This window comes from Rhinopithecus roxellana, chromosome 13 (genome assembly GCF_007565055.1).
Source record: "Rhinopithecus roxellana isolate Shanxi Qingling chromosome 13, ASM756505v1, whole genome shotgun sequence".
In the NCBI taxonomy this organism is placed as follows: domain Eukaryota; kingdom Metazoa; phylum Chordata; class Mammalia; order Primates; family Cercopithecidae; genus Rhinopithecus; species Rhinopithecus roxellana.
Window position 1 is genome coordinate 133,177,606 of NC_044561.1, and position 16,026 is coordinate 133,193,631.

General features: G+C 51.6%; 1 protein-coding gene across 5 annotated transcripts; it reads right to left on the reverse strand.

Moving 5' to 3' along the window:
* Positions 1-669: 669 nt before the first annotated feature.
* On the reverse strand, positions 670-11,776 carry LOC104674968 (ral-GDS-related protein-like). 5 transcript variants are annotated; one of them, XM_030915238.1, is made up of 13 exons: positions 11,636-11,776; positions 11,041-11,197; positions 8,843-9,020; positions 7,271-7,464; positions 6,820-7,130; positions 5,835-6,050; positions 5,359-5,462; positions 4,798-4,867; positions 3,155-3,229; positions 2,598-2,672; positions 1,984-2,007; positions 1,512-1,633; positions 887-1,004 (listed from the first exon to the last, which is right to left on the reverse strand). In XM_030915238.1, exons 1-13 carry the CDS (start codon positions 11,774-11,776, stop codon positions 965-967), a joined length of 1,707 nt encoding a protein of 568 aa, XP_030771098.1. In that variant the 3' UTR covers positions 887-964. The 5 variants fall into 5 exon arrangements, with proteins under 5 accessions (XP_010377748.2, XP_030771100.1, XP_030771097.1 ...); XM_030915237.1 differs by lacking the exons at positions 8,843-9,020; positions 11,041-11,197; positions 11,636-11,776 and adding exons at positions 1,203-1,293; positions 7,590-8,486 and having other exon boundaries at positions 813-1,004; XM_030915239.1 differs by lacking the exon at positions 11,636-11,776 and having other exon boundaries at positions 8,843-9,015; positions 11,087-11,260.
* Between the last annotated feature and the right edge of the window lie 4,250 nt (positions 11,777-16,026).

The following is a 16,026-nucleotide window of genomic DNA, read 5'->3' on the forward strand; positions in this document are numbered from 1 at the left end:
TGATTTGGGGTATTATATTTCAGACCCTGAAATGTTGACATCTTTGACTTGTTTTTGTCTGATATACCACAATGGGGGTTGTGTTCAAATTAAGCTGTGGGACACCCTTTAGATACTGGGTTCAAACAGTTCTCTCCTTCCTTGATGTTCCCTTAGGGGAGAGGTGTCAGAAAGTCTGGGAAGATCCATAGTGGGAAAACTTTATGTCCTGGAGACTCATGGCCAGCTCCCTTCTGCAGAGGACTTCTAGAGAAGGCCAGCCCTACCACTTGCATAAATACCTCCCATCTCCAGCCCTTCAGTAAATATTTAAGTGATTGATTAAATATTTACAACTTAAAAAAGTAGAGTAGACCAGTGGAACTTGAATTTAACTAGAATTTAAGTTTGAGAGTAACTGGTCAGTAGAACAAGTGACATAGATTGAGTGACATACTGTGGTTTTTAAGTGTTTTTTTGTTTGTTTTATTTTTTGTTTTCCTTAAACAGCGTTAACAATAATTAATTTGAATAAAGAAGGAAAACATTAAACGGTTGGCAGGTGTAACGCGAACGCTATTCCAAGCCTTGTTTAGCCATAGCCTCAATTTGACATGCTAGACTATGAATCCTAAAGACTGGTATACGGTTACTGCAGAGTTACTGTTCTCATTCCAACAACTATAGAACATTCTGAATAGTGTTTTAAAATTTTATTTTAATGAAAGTTAAGAAAATAAACCGTTACTTATACACTAAAGAAAATAAACATAAAATGGTCTCCCGCCTGATATGCAAAAGTCCCATGGCCTGATCCTGGCCAGCAGGAGCAGCTAGTATTGAGGAGTGGGGTCAAGATGCAGCTGAGCTGCCAGCCACCTAGATGTGGTTTCCTGGTGTCTCCGGTCTGGGTGAAGGATGATGCAGAGCTGGTGTTCTGGCCAGCATCCCAGTAGGGCCCCAGCCACTGCAGGATGTTTCCAGCCTACTGGGATTTGGGCTCCAGCTGACAGGACAGCTTGTAGCTGCAGGACAGAGAGGCAGCTGTGAGGTCACCATGAGCCACACATCAGGTCCCCTCTCATTGCCTGCCCAGCTGGAATCCTGGGTCCCCAGCAGTCCCCATGCAACAGGGCTTGATACTGGCAGTGGAGTCATGGCCATAGGCTCTCTGCAGCTGTCCACAGGAGAGCCTTCTCTAGGCCAGGTTTGGTGGCTCACACCTGTACTGTCAGTACTTTGGGAGGCTGAGGTGGGTGGATTGCTTGAGGCCAGGAGTTTGAGACCAGCCTGGACATCATCGTGAAACCCCACCTCTACAAGAACAACAACAGGAGAACAACCGGACGTAGTGGTGGACAGCAGTAGTCCCAGCTGCTTGGGAGGCTGAGGAAGGGTTTGAGCCCAGGAGGCAGACATTGCAGTGAACAGAGATGGTGACACTGCAGTGCAGCCTGGGCGACAGAGCCAGACTACGTTAAAAAAAAATGGAGAGCCTTCTCCCACCCTCTGCCCATCTGCCAGGCCCTCACCTCTCCTTGTCACTGAGCTGCTCCATTCTTGAGAAACAAGTGACAAATTTCTCCAGAGGCCGAAGCCTGTAATTCATGGCAGCCACTTGGAGCAGCTGCACTTCCTGCAGAACTCGGACCTCCTAGAGACAGAGGGCAGGATGCTGACAGGGCCTGGGTGGAAGATGCTGCACAGGCCTTTGGCAGGCAGGGAGAAGGGGCTGTTCCCTGGGGCCATTCTGTGAAGGGGCCCCATGCAGCCCCCAGCCTGTTCTCAGAGTTGGATGTAAACAGTCCCTCCTGCAGGAGTTGGTCTTTCATTACAGCGCCTTTCCCACTTTCTCCACTGGGATAGGTCTCCTCCTCCTGTGTGTGTCAAACCCTCCCAGTAAACCTAAGATGTAGAGGATGGGGCCAGGGAGTGTCCTGCCCAGGGTGGACTGTGACGTCCACATGCCAACCCTCATCCAGCGTGAGTGCCCCAGCTGCTCACCTTCCTCCTCTTGTTGGTGTTGCCCTGGAAGTCAGATAGAGCCCATCAGAAAGGTCCCTGGCCCACAACAGCCCCACCCCATCCCTTCCCATGCTGCACTACTGCCAGGGCCACCAGGGTCAGGGCATGTGCACATGACAGAATTTGAACCTGCCTCAGGCTCCGGGCTCTAGGGCAGGGGGCATGGGAGCTGAGGCTCGGGACCTTCTGCCCCAACCCTCTCTGATGACAGACAGAGAAACTGAGGTCTCTTGTAGAAAGAAAGTGCTCAGTTACCCTGGAATTGCCTGCCCTTGGAAAGGCTCAATTTCACCCTCCTATTGTGGGACTACCCTAGGGAGAGGCTGAGTCCAGCTCAGCCCACACCTCAGCAGTGTTGCAGTCGGGCAGCTCTGCAACTTCACCACTCAGGGATAGGGACTGGTGGCTGCCATGGAGCCTCTGTCAGTCAGAGGTGATGAGATGGGCCTGACACCCCCACCCACAGGAGCAGCTGTGAGGCTCTCAGGAGAGGAGGTTTTCCAAGGGCTGAGATCTAAGGGCTCCGTCCAGGCCCCTCTCCTCCCAAGCCTCAGGATCCTGGTTCCCAACCAGCCTGCCCCAGGCTCACTCACATCCAGATCGTCCGGGATGGCCGAATCCAACCTGTGTAACTCAGTCAGAAAATCCCCCAGGAAGGGGACCACGCCCTGTGCCATGGAGGGGTGGGGAGGTGGGAAGGGTAGTGGTGATGAGTATTGACCCTCAGGTGGCTGCCCAAGGCGCTGTCCCATGAAATCCCATCAGCCCCTGTGTCCCAGAACCCCCGTCCCCAGGTCTCCCAGTTGTAGCAGCCAAAGACCCTCAGCTGCCTTTCCCAATTCTCTGCCACCTCTATTCCAGCTGACCTCCAAGTCTAGCAATCACTCCTAATTACCTCTATGCTGGGATTTTTACAAGTCACAAGGGCCTGTGGTCCCAGCCTTACCCTTCCCCACATCCACTCTGAGTCCTGCTTTCCCAGACCCTTGCTCTGGTCTCTCCAATGGAGGTTTTCCAGGCCCAGTGGCCATAGGAGGACAGGGCTGGGGAGGAAGCCTCCGCTGTCTTGATATGGAGGTCTCCAGCTGGTGGGGAAAAGAGCCCTGTCCTCTGATCCCCTGCGGTCCCTCCATGCCACAGTCTCACTCACCTTCTTCTGCCTCCGCAGCCTCATCTGGGCTCTCTGGGGGTTCCTCTCCTGTGTGGCCACCTTAAAGCTCCCCGCCTGCCAGGTGTCAGGGACAGGGACAGTGAGGCTCTCCTCCCTTCCCCCAGTTACACCCCAGCCACCCCACACTTGGATCTCCAGGGACTGGCGTGAGTCACCTGGCACAGTGCTCATACCACCGGCCAGCTCCACACTCCCTGTGTGTGTCACCCGATCATGCAGCCGGGCCTCCCTGAGACTGTTTCCTCTTCTGTAAAGAGCCATGGAAACCACAGCTACCTCACAGGGCCTCTTGAGTGCTCAGTTCCCAGCAGCTGTTGTCATTGTTCTCCCCCTCATCCCTCTGAGGAAGAACCATTCACGAGCACCCTCCAATTGCTTTCTTTTCTTGAACCTCATTTCCACCCTGTGAGGCCCGCACTACAGGCTCAGCATCCCTTCATTTTCCAGATGAGGAAACAGAGACCCAGAGTGGGCAGTGACTCCCCAGGTCCGCAAAAGACAGGGCACCTCCTCCCCCTACTGGAGGTTCTGTCTCGGCTGCCTTCACCCCACATCCCAGCAGCACCACCCATCAGGGTCTTGTTCTCTGGAGTCTCTGAGTGTCTGGGTCTCCAGCCTTGCAGAGTCGTGATGGGAAAGGGGCAGGGCATTTTAGGAGACCTGGTTAAGTGGCACCTGCATATCTGAGCCCCACTGGAGTCTCTGCCACACAAACTGGGTTTGCGCCATGCCAAATCCATGGTTTGGCCTCGCCAGTGACCCCCCAGGGAGTTCCGTGCACAGAACTCTCTCTTCCTCCACTCAGGATGTGGCCTCCTGAGGCGACATCTCTGATGGACATGGCAGGGTTTTCCAGAATCCTGGGTGGGGTGACATGTTGCCTTCTCATTTGCATGGAAGATTCTGAGATCTGGTCAGGGAGGATCCCCCTAGGAATGCATGAATCCCCCAGATACTTGTCATGAGCATGTGTCACTGCTGCTTGGTGAGAATCCTGTGACATGACCGTTTTCAGATGTCTGCAAAGGGCAGAGCGGGGAGTCCCAGCAAGCACATACATCTGTCCTGAGGTTGCCCATTGGTACCCATAGCTGGGCAGTCTACTGGACTCCCTGGCACATGAGCTTCCTCTGTTGTTGTTCCCTCTTTTCCCCAGTGTGGACTGCAGTCGCTGCCCATGGAGGTGCGCTGCAGACAGAAGCAGCAGCAGAGGCCTGGCTTCCTGAGGAATTGCTGGCCAGTTTGAGGAAGGAAGAAAGATTCCACCTACAATGACCACCCCCCAGCCTGGAGGAAGCTCCATGCCAGCAGCATGGACCAGCATGGGAGCCAGAGCCCTGCTCATGCTGCAGCTCATCACCCCCACTCCGCAGCCCAGCAGCCATTGCCACATCCCATTTCCAGGGCCTCCTGCCCCCGTGCCCCAACGTGCCCGTGGACCCCCACACCTCTCCTTCTGGTTGCCCAAAGTAGGCATGGAGGGAATTTTTCAAGTCCACTTTTTGTAGGTAAGTCAAAACATTACAAAATAACCACTGCACACCGGGTCCAATGCCCTTCCAAACTCACTCTTTTCTCTGACCCTTAAACACTTGTCCCAGATTTCCCAGACTCCACTGTACCTTGATCAGCAGGTCCCTCTTCACTGCAGTGTCTTTTTTGCAGAGTTCTTCTAGACATTTTGTGCTTTTGCTATTGACAGAGGAAAGAAAAAAGGAAAAATTTGGGAATCACGGGGGAGATTTGTGAGTTCCAATCCCTTTGTTTGAAAACCCAGTGAATCTCAGCTTCCTGCGTGAGAGTTTCCAGTGGGATCGTCTGATGACAAGGGCTCCAGAGGACCAGGGTGGGACTGTCATGCTCCTCCCCTGGTCCATCTCCACTTCACATGAGCCCCTGCGTGTTCACAGTTAGCTTCCAGCTGGACACAGTTCCACTGCTGGGTACAAACACCTGACACCCTCCAGTTGGCTCCAGTCTGTTCCTGATGGTTAAAAAACCTTACTCCTGAGTTTGAAATCCTTGCCTAGGAGTCCAGGGCAGCTTAGTGACCACAGGCAGCAACCCATCCCTGCCTCCAGTATCCCTGTTCTCCAAGAACCTTTCAGAGTCGTTGAGGGCACATGGGGAGACCTATGGGTCCCTAAGTCAACACTGGTGCTCCCGTGGAGGGAGCTCCTCACCTGGACACTCCTGCCCACGTCTTGTGTAGCCGATGTATTGGGTTGCTGAGCAGAGCAGAGACAATGGCGTGCACCGAGGAGAAGTTGTTAAGGCTTAGGCACTCCTGGAGAGGGAAGAGTGAACTGTGAGGTCCAGAGTTGGAGTCTGACCCACTTCAGGCTCAGCCCTCTCTGCTGAGATCTCCCTTCCTGAATGAGGCAGAGGCCCAGGGAGCCTCAGGAGGGCACACCTGGGGCTGAGTGAATGTCACTCATCTAGAAAGATTTCAGTTCAACCCAAGGAAGATCCCAGGTCAGAAGTGAGCAGCCACCACTGGCCCATGGGGGTCAAGGTCAGGGAAGCTCTGGGAAGAAGGGCCTAGGGGATGCGCAGGGCTCAGGCTAGAGATACAGATGCCAATCCTGAAAGCCGATGGAGGAGAAGAGGCAGTTCCCCATTTTTAGAGAGGGAATCCCAAGGCCCAACCATGACTTACCCTGGCCACCTTGATCCAGTGCTCCACCACCCTGGCCCTGTCCCGGGCCCTCATGCTGTCATCCCTGAGGCAGGAGGTGGTGACACAGTTGGTGAGCCTGTTGAAGTGTGCAATGGTGGCACAAACTGTGGGTGCCACGAGCTCACTCCCCTTCTGATGTCGTTGGCCCCAGATGGAGCCCAAGCATTCGTAGAGCTCCACCTTCTTGAACAGCTCCTTTGGAGGAGGAGGAGAGTGTCATGGACACAACACACCCCAGCTCAGAGTCATCCACAGTACCAGACAGGAACTGAGCTCACAGTCATCCACAGTCTCTGGCAGGAACTCAACTGGAGCTCAGAAAGCTTTAAAATATGCTCCAGATGTGTGGGAGTCCCTGGGTTTGGTTTTCTGCCCACCGAGGGCCCTGAATGCATCATGGCCCAGAACCCAACAAGGGTGGGAAGAGAGAGTGACATTTTCTCCCAGGCCCATCCTCACTCCGAGAACTAGAAGGTGGCTCAGGCCTCCCCATCCTGAGGCCTCTACTTCCTCCCATCCCAATCAGCCCTCTACTCCTTCTCTCCCTACTGGTTCAGTTTCCTTGCAGCAGCTGCAACCTTGGGCTCTGTTTGGGTGTCTGCCATAGCATCTAGTATGCATCAGGTACCTAACAAGTGCTGAGGGTGGTGAGGCTCCTGAGCAGCTGGGTGAGTGACCCATGGCCCTGCCTGCCCCTCAGTGATCACCTGCCCTGTCCTGCTTTCTGTCCATCCCCTGTCATTCAGTCTGCACAGTCACTCTGTGCAGCTGGCACGGGTGATGTCCCATCTCTGCTGTCTACATGCAGACAGGGAAGGCTTGTGGGTGAGGAAACTCATCCAGATCCCATGGTTGGTAAGAAGTGGGGCTGAAATTGGACCCAGGGCATTGGCCGCTCCTCAGGGAGAGGCTGGTCTGAGAGAGCTGGTGCCAGAGGCACAGCCTACAAAGCCCAGCTGCTCACCGCATCCATCAGGGTCAGCTGCTCTGCCAGCAGCCTGGGAGGGAAGGTCGTGATGTCAGGCAGCTCTTCAGTGTGTTGGCTCTTGACAGTCCCAGGACAGGGACAGGGTGACTCTGGGGCTGACTGTGGCTCCAGCACTGTTCCTGGAGGGGGCCCTTCCCCTGGTGCTGGTGCTGAATGTAGATATCCTTGTGCATCCATGGCTACAGGTGACTCTGGCTCCAGAGCAGACCCCAGGTCCGCCAGCAGTGGTGGTGCTGGCTCCAGGGCCAGCATTGTTAATGGGTGTTGCCCAGGAGGTGGAGCAGGATCTGGAAAAGGAGAAAAAGTCACCATACCCGTCACTTTTCACTGGGGTTTCCAAGTATAGAAATGACTGGATGGAATTTAAGGGAATTGTAGCCCCAAAACACCACCCCCGGAAAGTCTTCCAGACTGCAAGCCTCCTCACCTTCTGGCTTGGCCTCCTTGGGCTCTGGAAGCACCAACTGGCCTAGGACAATTTCCTGATGGTCCTCCAAGCCCAGTCCAGGCCAGGCGAAGGTATTGAAGGCCAGCTTTATCCAGAAAGTTGGCCGTTGCAGGGCCTGGCAGCAAACTGAATTGTTTTCAGGGGGCCAGGTGAACAAAATGGAGGTGGTGGTGCTGGTGATGGAGTGAAGAGCTGAGTCAGAGGCCTGGCCTTCTCCCACACAACCCTCCAGGGCACCCTTGTGTGTTTCTGGGTCCCTGGCCTCTTGCTGCCTATGTAGAGGACAGCCCCACCCTACCCAAAACCATCAGTGCTGTCCTGGAAGGGGCAGACCTGGCCATGTAGCAGGGCTATACAGACCCTTGTGCACCCCAGCGTCCCACTGACATTCTCTTTCCAATGGCCCTGGAGCACAGCAGTGTGCACCTGGGCACTCAAGACTGCAGCTCCAGGCAGATTTGTGAGCAGTTTGCTCATCAAAGCTCCAGCTCTGGTTCCCCTGGTCCTGGGGTTAGGAAGGTAGGGGCAGATGCTGGGTAGAAGAGGACAGGGAGAGCTGGGAAGGCACGGTGCTGGGGATGGGTCTGTCAGTGGCCAGCTGTGACCCCAGCCTCACCTCTCCTTTGCAGGGGACCTAAGTCTCCATTTACAGAACTCACTATTTGCCTCTTGCAGGGGAAGTCCCCAGATGTCAGCCTTGTCGTGGGAATTATAAGACATATGAACCCCAGGGCTCCTTTAGTCTCTCCCCAGCCAGAGTCCACATATTTCCCCCCATGCTTTGTGGGTAAAGAGGCTCTTCAGAACCCTAAGTCCCCCCAGTTCATACTTGTTGCTGGGCTCCGTCATTCTAGTCAGAATCTGGGAGGATGCCACCATCCGTAGAGGAGGCCATGAGGGTTTCCCCTCTAACATTCTGTAGCTATGATTTGTTTATTGTGTCTGCTGTGAGCGCCTGACTCTGAGTAGAATTGAGGCCCAGGGATTGTCATCTGCTTTGTTTATGAAATTATGCCAAGTCACAAGAAGAGCAATGCACAAATGAGGTGTTTTTTATGTATGTGTTGAATGAGTGAACCCCAACCATTGGAGAATCTCAGTGAGCCTCTCCAGATGTCTGAGTGGGCCTGTGGCTCCTTTTTCAGCACCAAGGGACCCCTCTTCTGTGACAAGGAGAAAGTCAAGCCAGAAAGAATCTCAGACATCCTTTACCAATGCCATCACGGACTTGCTTTCTATGTGCCTTTCCAAACAGCAAGAGATATGGGCCATTGTGGCAGAATGCTGAGAGCTGCTTCAGTGAGGGGGAAGAGAAAAGTAGTAAACATGAATCACAGCACCCACAGCAGATTGTCCAGAGTTTTAGGCTCTAGGGACCCTTTTGTTTGCCATGTCTTAGGTCATTCAATCCCTACAAGAACCCTGTGAGGTTCATCTTCTCACTACTCCTTGTTCCAGAGGAGCCAACAGAGGCTCCAAGAGCTGCAACTTCAAGACACAGCCAGTAGGGGACAGAGGGACCTCGGTGCCTTGGAGGAGATGGACACTCACCTTCTAACCAGTAGTTCCAAAAAGTATGGCATGGTGATAAAGTCCCAGGAGGGACCCAGGCAGGTGGCATAAGAGGAGATGGGTTTAGTTAGAAAGGCTGGAACCAGGGACTCCAAAAGCTTCTCCCTTGTGCTGGGCTGGAAAGTTGGCATCCTGCAGATCTCATTTTCATACTGGGGGACAAGGAGGGACATGGGAGTCAGTGGTAACACCATGAACCACCAGACGATCGGGATGTGGAACTCACATCTAGAAGAACCAACCCTTCAGGGACTTGTGTGTGTGGAGAAAACCTGGGTGCCCATGGTGAAAAGGGTTCTAGGCTTTCAAGGTAAAATTGCATGTGAGGATGGAGAAGGAGAAAATGATTCATGCCTCCAAGGCATCGGCATGGTGAATGTCAGCTGTGGGGCAACAGCACCCTCTGTATCAACAGCCTGCATGAAGAGCATCATCCCTGCAATCCTCAAAAATCACCCTCATGGTGAGAGAAGAGGAGATGCGGGCTTTTGGATGTCAAATGCTTGCTCAGCAGCACCCGGGTCAGAAGAGAGCACCTTCCACAGGGAGGACTGGATGAAATTCCCTCTACGCCACCTGAGGCTCTACTTCTGATATGGAGGGGAAAGGCCTGGGGAGGTCTTGTCCTCTCCTCATTTTAGTGACAGTACGTAGGACAAGACGCTCTAGAAGAACCCTTTGACTTAAAGGGATGTGATTGTTTTTGTTCTTTAACATCAACATGAGTCTGGAGAAACAACTACGTCCATCCCAGCCCTGGCCAAGGGGAAAATGCCGGAAGACTCCAGGGTGGGAGGAAGCTCACCCCAAGGCCCAGGATCTGCCAGGCGACTCGTGGAAGAGAAACGCAGGCAGGTATTGAAACGGGGAAAGGTTACTCAAATGTAGGTTTGAAACTGGAAATGAAACAAGGTGATTTTCTCTGCCACACAGACAGCAGATTGGCACAAAGTTAAGAGCACGTTAGTTTTCAGGGGAGGATGTGTTCAGAGAAGCAGCTACCTTCAGAGGCTGCTGGTGACCCTGTGAGCAGCTGGAGCCCTTTTGGAAAGTCAACTGGCTACACCTGTTGAAACTTGGTATCTGCACATCCTTTCACGCAGATATCCCTTTCCCGGGTGGTGTCTTCTGCAGGGGATTTGTATATTTTATGGGTTGAATTGTGTCCCCTCTCCCAAATGTAACTGTTTCTATTCTAAACCCCAAAAACTCAGAATGTGACTGTTTGGACACAGAGTTCTCGAAGAGGTAATTCAGGTGAAGTGAGTTCATTAGGGTGTTCCCTAATTTAATATGCCTGGGGTTCTTACAAGGAGAGGTGATCAGTGCACAGAGAAGTTCAAGAGAAGACCCTGTGCTGACCAAGATAGAAATCAGCCATCTCCAAGGCAAGGAGAGAGGCCCAGAGAAACCACCCCAGGCTGACAGCTTGACGTTGGGCTTCCAGTCTCCAGAATTGTGAGGAACCAGATTTCTGTGGTTAAGCCCTTCAGTCAGCGTGCATGTTATGGCAGCCCTGGGAAACTGCTCCAGCCTATTAGGACACACACAGTATTATGCTCCCTGCAGAAAGGCTGCCTAGAAAGGAAATTTTATCATGACAGGCTCCACCGGCACTGAGAGGCTGACCTGTGGTGAAACATGGCCTCCCTTAAGGAATATTACAGTGACATGCGAGGGTGCAGCTCCTACCTTGTGCGTCTGCAGGGATGAGTTCTCTGAGATGACACTTTAAACACAGATGCATAGAGTAGCTTCACCTTCTTTTGTTGTAATCACCCCCCCCCCCCACAAGTTGTTTGTGTAGAAGTGTTGAATTTTAAGTCCTGGAGGAGGTCTGGCAGGGCAGGGGAGCTGCCTGTTGCCGGAGATACACTTAGGGTGGGGAGTTAAAATGATAACAGTATGAGGACGTTGCTACAGTGTTACCATTGTACTCAATTCTTGTAGCAACATGTTGAGATACTCCTGGCATAGCAGAAAGTGAAAACAGAAGGATTTTCTCTGACCTTTCTCTGATAGGTGAAAGGGAATTTGCTGGTAACCAAGTTGCCACTGGGGACTAACAGTAGTCAGATTCCTTTGGGAGAGGATAGAGGCTCACTCAAGTGGGAAAGCCCTAGGACAGAGCTTAGGGAGTCCCCATATTCGTGTCTGAATCCTGGGCCCACCCTGGTTTTTTCGAGTCCCTGTCTGTGGAGACCCTTCTGTGCCCAATCTCACCCCAGACCAGCACTGGCCGTGGTTGGTATCAGGGGGCCCCTGCCCTTCTTTGAAGAAGATGGAGAAATGGAATCCATCCAACAGCTCCTGCTTGATCTGCTGTGTGCAGCTCTGCAAAGAGAGTGCCCGAGAACCTGGTGAAGAGGTGTCAGTGGCCTGTCTGGCTGATCCCATAGTGGGACACCCCCATTAGAACTCCTCCCTGGTGCCCCCTTCCCCAACAGGATTTGGCACTTGGGAGCATCTGCATAGACCTCCAGCCAGAGCAGGTTGAGGTCTCCGACAGATGAAGCTTGAGGTCTTGGGATGATTCAGATCTGAGCAGACAAACTGTGTCCTTGGCATTCACCTTCCCATCCTGAAGGCACGGCCTGGGCTGTGAACCTGACATACTGATCAGGCTTCAAACCCCCGACAACCTACCTGCTCCTGTCCAGGGGGGCCCCTCTTCTCCTGTTTCCCCCAAACACATGTGGAGGGCCTCAGCACTGCCCTAATGGGCACAGTTGAGGCCTGGCCTGGACGGGCCTGCCCTGGGCCCTGTGTTACCTGTGGGTGCCTTCTGGCAAAGGGCCAGAGGCGTCGAGGGTGAGGGTTGAACCAATGTCTATATTCTTGGGAAACAGTCTCATTTTGGCCTCTTCTGCGACGAGGAGGTCGGCAGCATGTCGGGACACAGCAGGAGAACATGTTGTTCTCTCGAGTGTCGACTACCAACTAAGCTGGAAATGAGGCTGTCTCTAGAATATGGGTGCCTAGTTACCAGAATTCTAGGTTCTGTTGGGGATCTGTCAGCAAGGAAGTGAGGTCACATGTTGTAGGTTCCATCCTGTAAGCTCCTCCTTTCCATAAGACCTACTCAAAGGCCTCTCTGGGCTTCTGGCCGCTCACCCTCCCCCATCAGCTCCTTACCTTTCACCATTATGCCAAAGTGTGCCCCTTCAGCACCTTGGGAAGATCTGGATGTAACCAGGGCCCAGGTTTGAGGAGACAGTGCTGGGTCAAACAACCTTTATCCTAGCAGTTGTGAGACCCTAGAGAACTCCTTTGATGTTTTGGGGCCTCCCCAGCGTGCACAATGGGGGTTATGCTTGCATCTCAAATGATCCTCCCTCCTCAGCGCCCCTAGTGACTGGAACCACAGGCATGCGTCACCATACCTGGCTAATTAAACTTTTTGTAGAGACTGGGTCTCACTGTGTTGCCTAGGCTGGTCTTGAACTCCTGGGCTCAAGTGATCCTCCTGCCTTGACCTCCGAAACTGTTGGGATTACAGACCTGAGCTGCCATGCCCAGCCTGGTTCAATTTCATTATACATACATACATACATACATACATACATACATACATACATTTATTTACTGATTTGAGATAGGGTCTCACTCTGTCACCCATGCTGGAGTGCAGTGGCATGATCTCAGCTCACTGAAACCTCCACCTCCCAGGTTCACACCATTCTCCTGTCTCAGCCTCCTCAGTAGCTGGGAATACAGGAACCTGCTACCATGCCCAGCTCATTTTTTGTATTTTTCGTAGAAATGGGGTTTCACTGTATTAGCCAGGATGGTCTAGATTTCCTGACCTTGTGATCTGTCTGGCCTCAACCTCCCAAAGTGTTGGTATTACAGGCGTGAGCCACCACTCCTGGCCATGTTTTTTTTTTAAACCTCCTTTTTTATTCTGGGTTAGATCATTCCCTGGCTGTCTTTACCCTAGCATCAGTGAGTCCTGCAGTCACTACAGCCCCCTGTGAGGTCAGATATTTTCATCACCATCAAGTGGATCTTTATTTTTTATCTAACATTTGCAATTCTGCCAGTTCTGATTCTTAAATTCTCTTTGCCTTGAATTCCAGGATCCATCTCTGATGTTCAGTGAAGACTACTAGAACTGTCTGCTAGGGCAGTACCATCTAGGTCTGGATCAAACATGCAGAAAATACGTGGTTGGAGAACTCATCTGGAATTTTGCCAATTTCATGACTAATCAGTGTAAGTGGCAGTTTGGCTCATGGGATGAGGTACCCGTCCTCAGTTTTTCAGGTTGCCTTGCTCTTTCTGGATATTTTGGTTGTAAGAATATTGGAAACAAAGTGAGGAAGCTGGTTTAATCCATGTAGGTCATGCTGAGGATTTTCTAGGTAAAGGAAGTTGTGCTTAGGAAGTAGGAAAGCAGTCAGGTCCCCGCTTCCCAAATACAGTCAAAAAGCAAACAGGACAGTCTCCTATGGTGAGATGGAAATGGCTAGCTTGCCCTTTTTTTGTCTATTTCTAGTCAAGGAGGAAGGAAAAACTGGACCTCATTAGGGATTTACTTTTGGGATACACTGATTATTCCAGAGGAAGGTACAAAGCCTGAGAAGCCTAAGGTATTTCAGTGTGTTTGTATTACTCACTTGCAAAAAGCAGGCTCATCAAACACAGGTGAGTTTCAATGCATCTTGAATATGGCAACATTTAAAAATCTTCAGACTGGGCATGGTGACTCATGCCTGTAATCTCAGCACTTTGGGAGGCCAAGGTGGGAGGATCCCTTGAAGCCAGGAGTTTGAGACCAGCCTGTTAAGCAGAGCAAGACCCCATCTCTAAAATAAATAGGCACATTAGCTGGGTGTGGTGGTGTGTTCCTGTAGTTCCAGGTGCTTGGGAGGCTGAGGCAGGCAGATCGCCTGAGCACAGGAGTTGGGGCTTGCAGTGATCTGTGATTGCACCACTGCATCTGAACCTGGGTGACAGAGTGACACCTGTCTTAAAAAAAAAAAAAAGCGTCTTCAAAGACCAGAAGATCTGTGCTGTTACGTTGGGTGACTGAGGGGCTGCCAAGTTTGCAATGAATGTTTCCCATTTCTTCTTAGTTTATGGACTTACCATCGTTGGCAGTTTGGTGGGTTGGAGAAGGATATGGTGATGGCAGGAGTTACAATACATTACTTATAGGGAAAGACAGGCTTTTGAAAGGTTAAAGCTTAAAAGTGAGAATGGAAAAAGGATGAGTGAATGAACAAGATGAGGTGAGAGGGAAGAGGTAAAGGGAAAAGGAGAACAAGAAGCTTCTCTGCGTGGCACCTGGGATGAATGGTTTCTGGAGACATCCCTGATGGCAATTTTGTGGAGAGGTGCAAAGATTTCTGTGGTAAGAAATGAGCTGTAGGCCCAGCGCAGTGGCTGACAGCTGTAATCCCAGCACTTTGGGAGGCCAAGGAGGGCAGACCACCTGAGGTCAGGAGTTCAAGACCAGCCTGGCCAACATGGAGAAACCTTGTCTCTACTAAAAATATAAAAATTAGCCGGGTGTGGTGACAAGGGCCTGTAATCCCAGCTCCTCGGCAGGCTAAAGCATGAGAATCACTTGAACCCGGGCGGTGGAGGTTGCAGTGAGGGAAGATCACGCCATTGCACTCCAGCCTGGGCAACAAGAGTGAAATTGCATTTCAAGGAAAAACAAAAACAAAAACAAAAAAACACCAAGGGGGCAATCCCAGCACTGGGGAAGTGGTGGTGGACAGATCACGAGGTCAGGAGTTTGAGACCAGCCTAGCCAACATGGTGAAACCCCGTCTCTACTAAAAAGTACAAAACTTGACTTGGTATGGTGGCGGGCGCTGGTAATCCCAGACACTTGGGAAGCTTGAACCCAGGAGGTGGAGGTTGCAGTGAGCCGAGATCACACCACTGCACTCCAGCCTGGGCAACAGAGCAAGACTTCACATCAAAAAGAAATAAAATAAAATGAAGTGAGAAGGAGGAGGAGGAAGAGGAAGAAAAAGAAGAAGAAATAGCTAGGTGTGTTGGCTCAGGCCTGTAATCCCAGCAATTTGGGAGGCAGAGGAAGAGCAGGAGGAGGAAAGGAAGAAAAGGAAACAGCCAGGTCAGTCGTGGTGGCTGGTGCTGTAAGGAGGAGGAGGAGGAAAAAGAAATGGAGGAGGAGGAGGAAAAAGAAATGGAGGAGGCGGAGAAGGAAACAAACAGCCAGGCCTTGTGTAGTGGCTCATGCCTATGAGGAGGAAGAGAGGGAGGAAAAAGAAATAGAAGGAGAAGGAAGGAGGAAAAAAAGAAATGGAGGAAGAAAAAGAAAAGGAGGAGGAAAAAGAAATGAAGGAGGGGGAGGAGGAGGATAAAGAAACAGGAGGAGGAGAGTTGAAGGAGGAGGAGGAGGTGGAGTTGGAGGAGGAGGAGGAGGATTTGGAAGAGGAGGAGGAGTTGGAGGAGAAGGAGTATTGGAATAGGAGGATGAGGAGGAATTGGAGGAGGAGGACTTGGAGGAGGAGGAGGAGTTGAGGGGGGGAAGAGGAGTTGGAGGAAGAGGAGGAGTTGCAGGAGGAGGATGAGGTGGAGGAGAAGGATGAGGAGGGGAAGGAGGAGGAGGAGGTGGGTGGCATACAGGTGTGAGCCACTGAGCCTGGCTGGAAATCACATCTCATCATGAGATTTGGACAGTATATACCGAACCCACATTAGCCTTCAAGGAAATTCTGGGCACCTAGCTATTCTGAGAAGTAAATTAGCAACTAGGTAAGAAGAAGGTAGTAATTGGCTGGGTGCAGTGGCTCACACCGTAATCCCAGCACTTCAGGAGGTCGAGACAGATAGATCAACTGAGGTCAGGAGTTCCAGGTCAGTCTGGCTAACATGGTGAAATCCCATGTCTACTGAAAATACAAAAAATTAGCTGGCTGTTGATAACAGATGCCTGTTATCCCAGCTACTGAGGAGGCTGAGGCAGGAGGATTGCTTGAACCGGGAGGTGGATGGTGCAGTGGGCTTAGATTGGGCCACTGCTCTCCAGCCTGGGAGACAGAGCGAGACTCCCTCTCAAAAAAAAAAAAAAAAAAAAAAAAAAAAGAAAAAGAAAAAAGAAGAAAGAAGAAAAAAAAGAAAAAGGTAATAATAGCTCAGAACAATAGCTGCCCAAGTCGGTTAGGGCCACAAGATATTTGATC

Coding starts and splice junctions, on each gene's coding strand:
- LOC104674968 (XM_030915238.1), bottom strand. CDS start 11,776: ATGTTCTCCTGCTGTGTCCCGACATGCTGCCGACCTCCTCGTCGCAGA. Junction 11,198..11,635: donor TTGCCAGAAGGCACCCACAG/GTAACACAGGGC, acceptor CTCTCTTTGCAG/AGCTGCACACAGCAGATCAA. Junction 6,051..6,819: donor AGCTGACCCTGATGGATGCG/GTGAGCAGCTGG, acceptor CCTCCTCCAAAG/GAGCTGTTCAAGAAGGTGGA.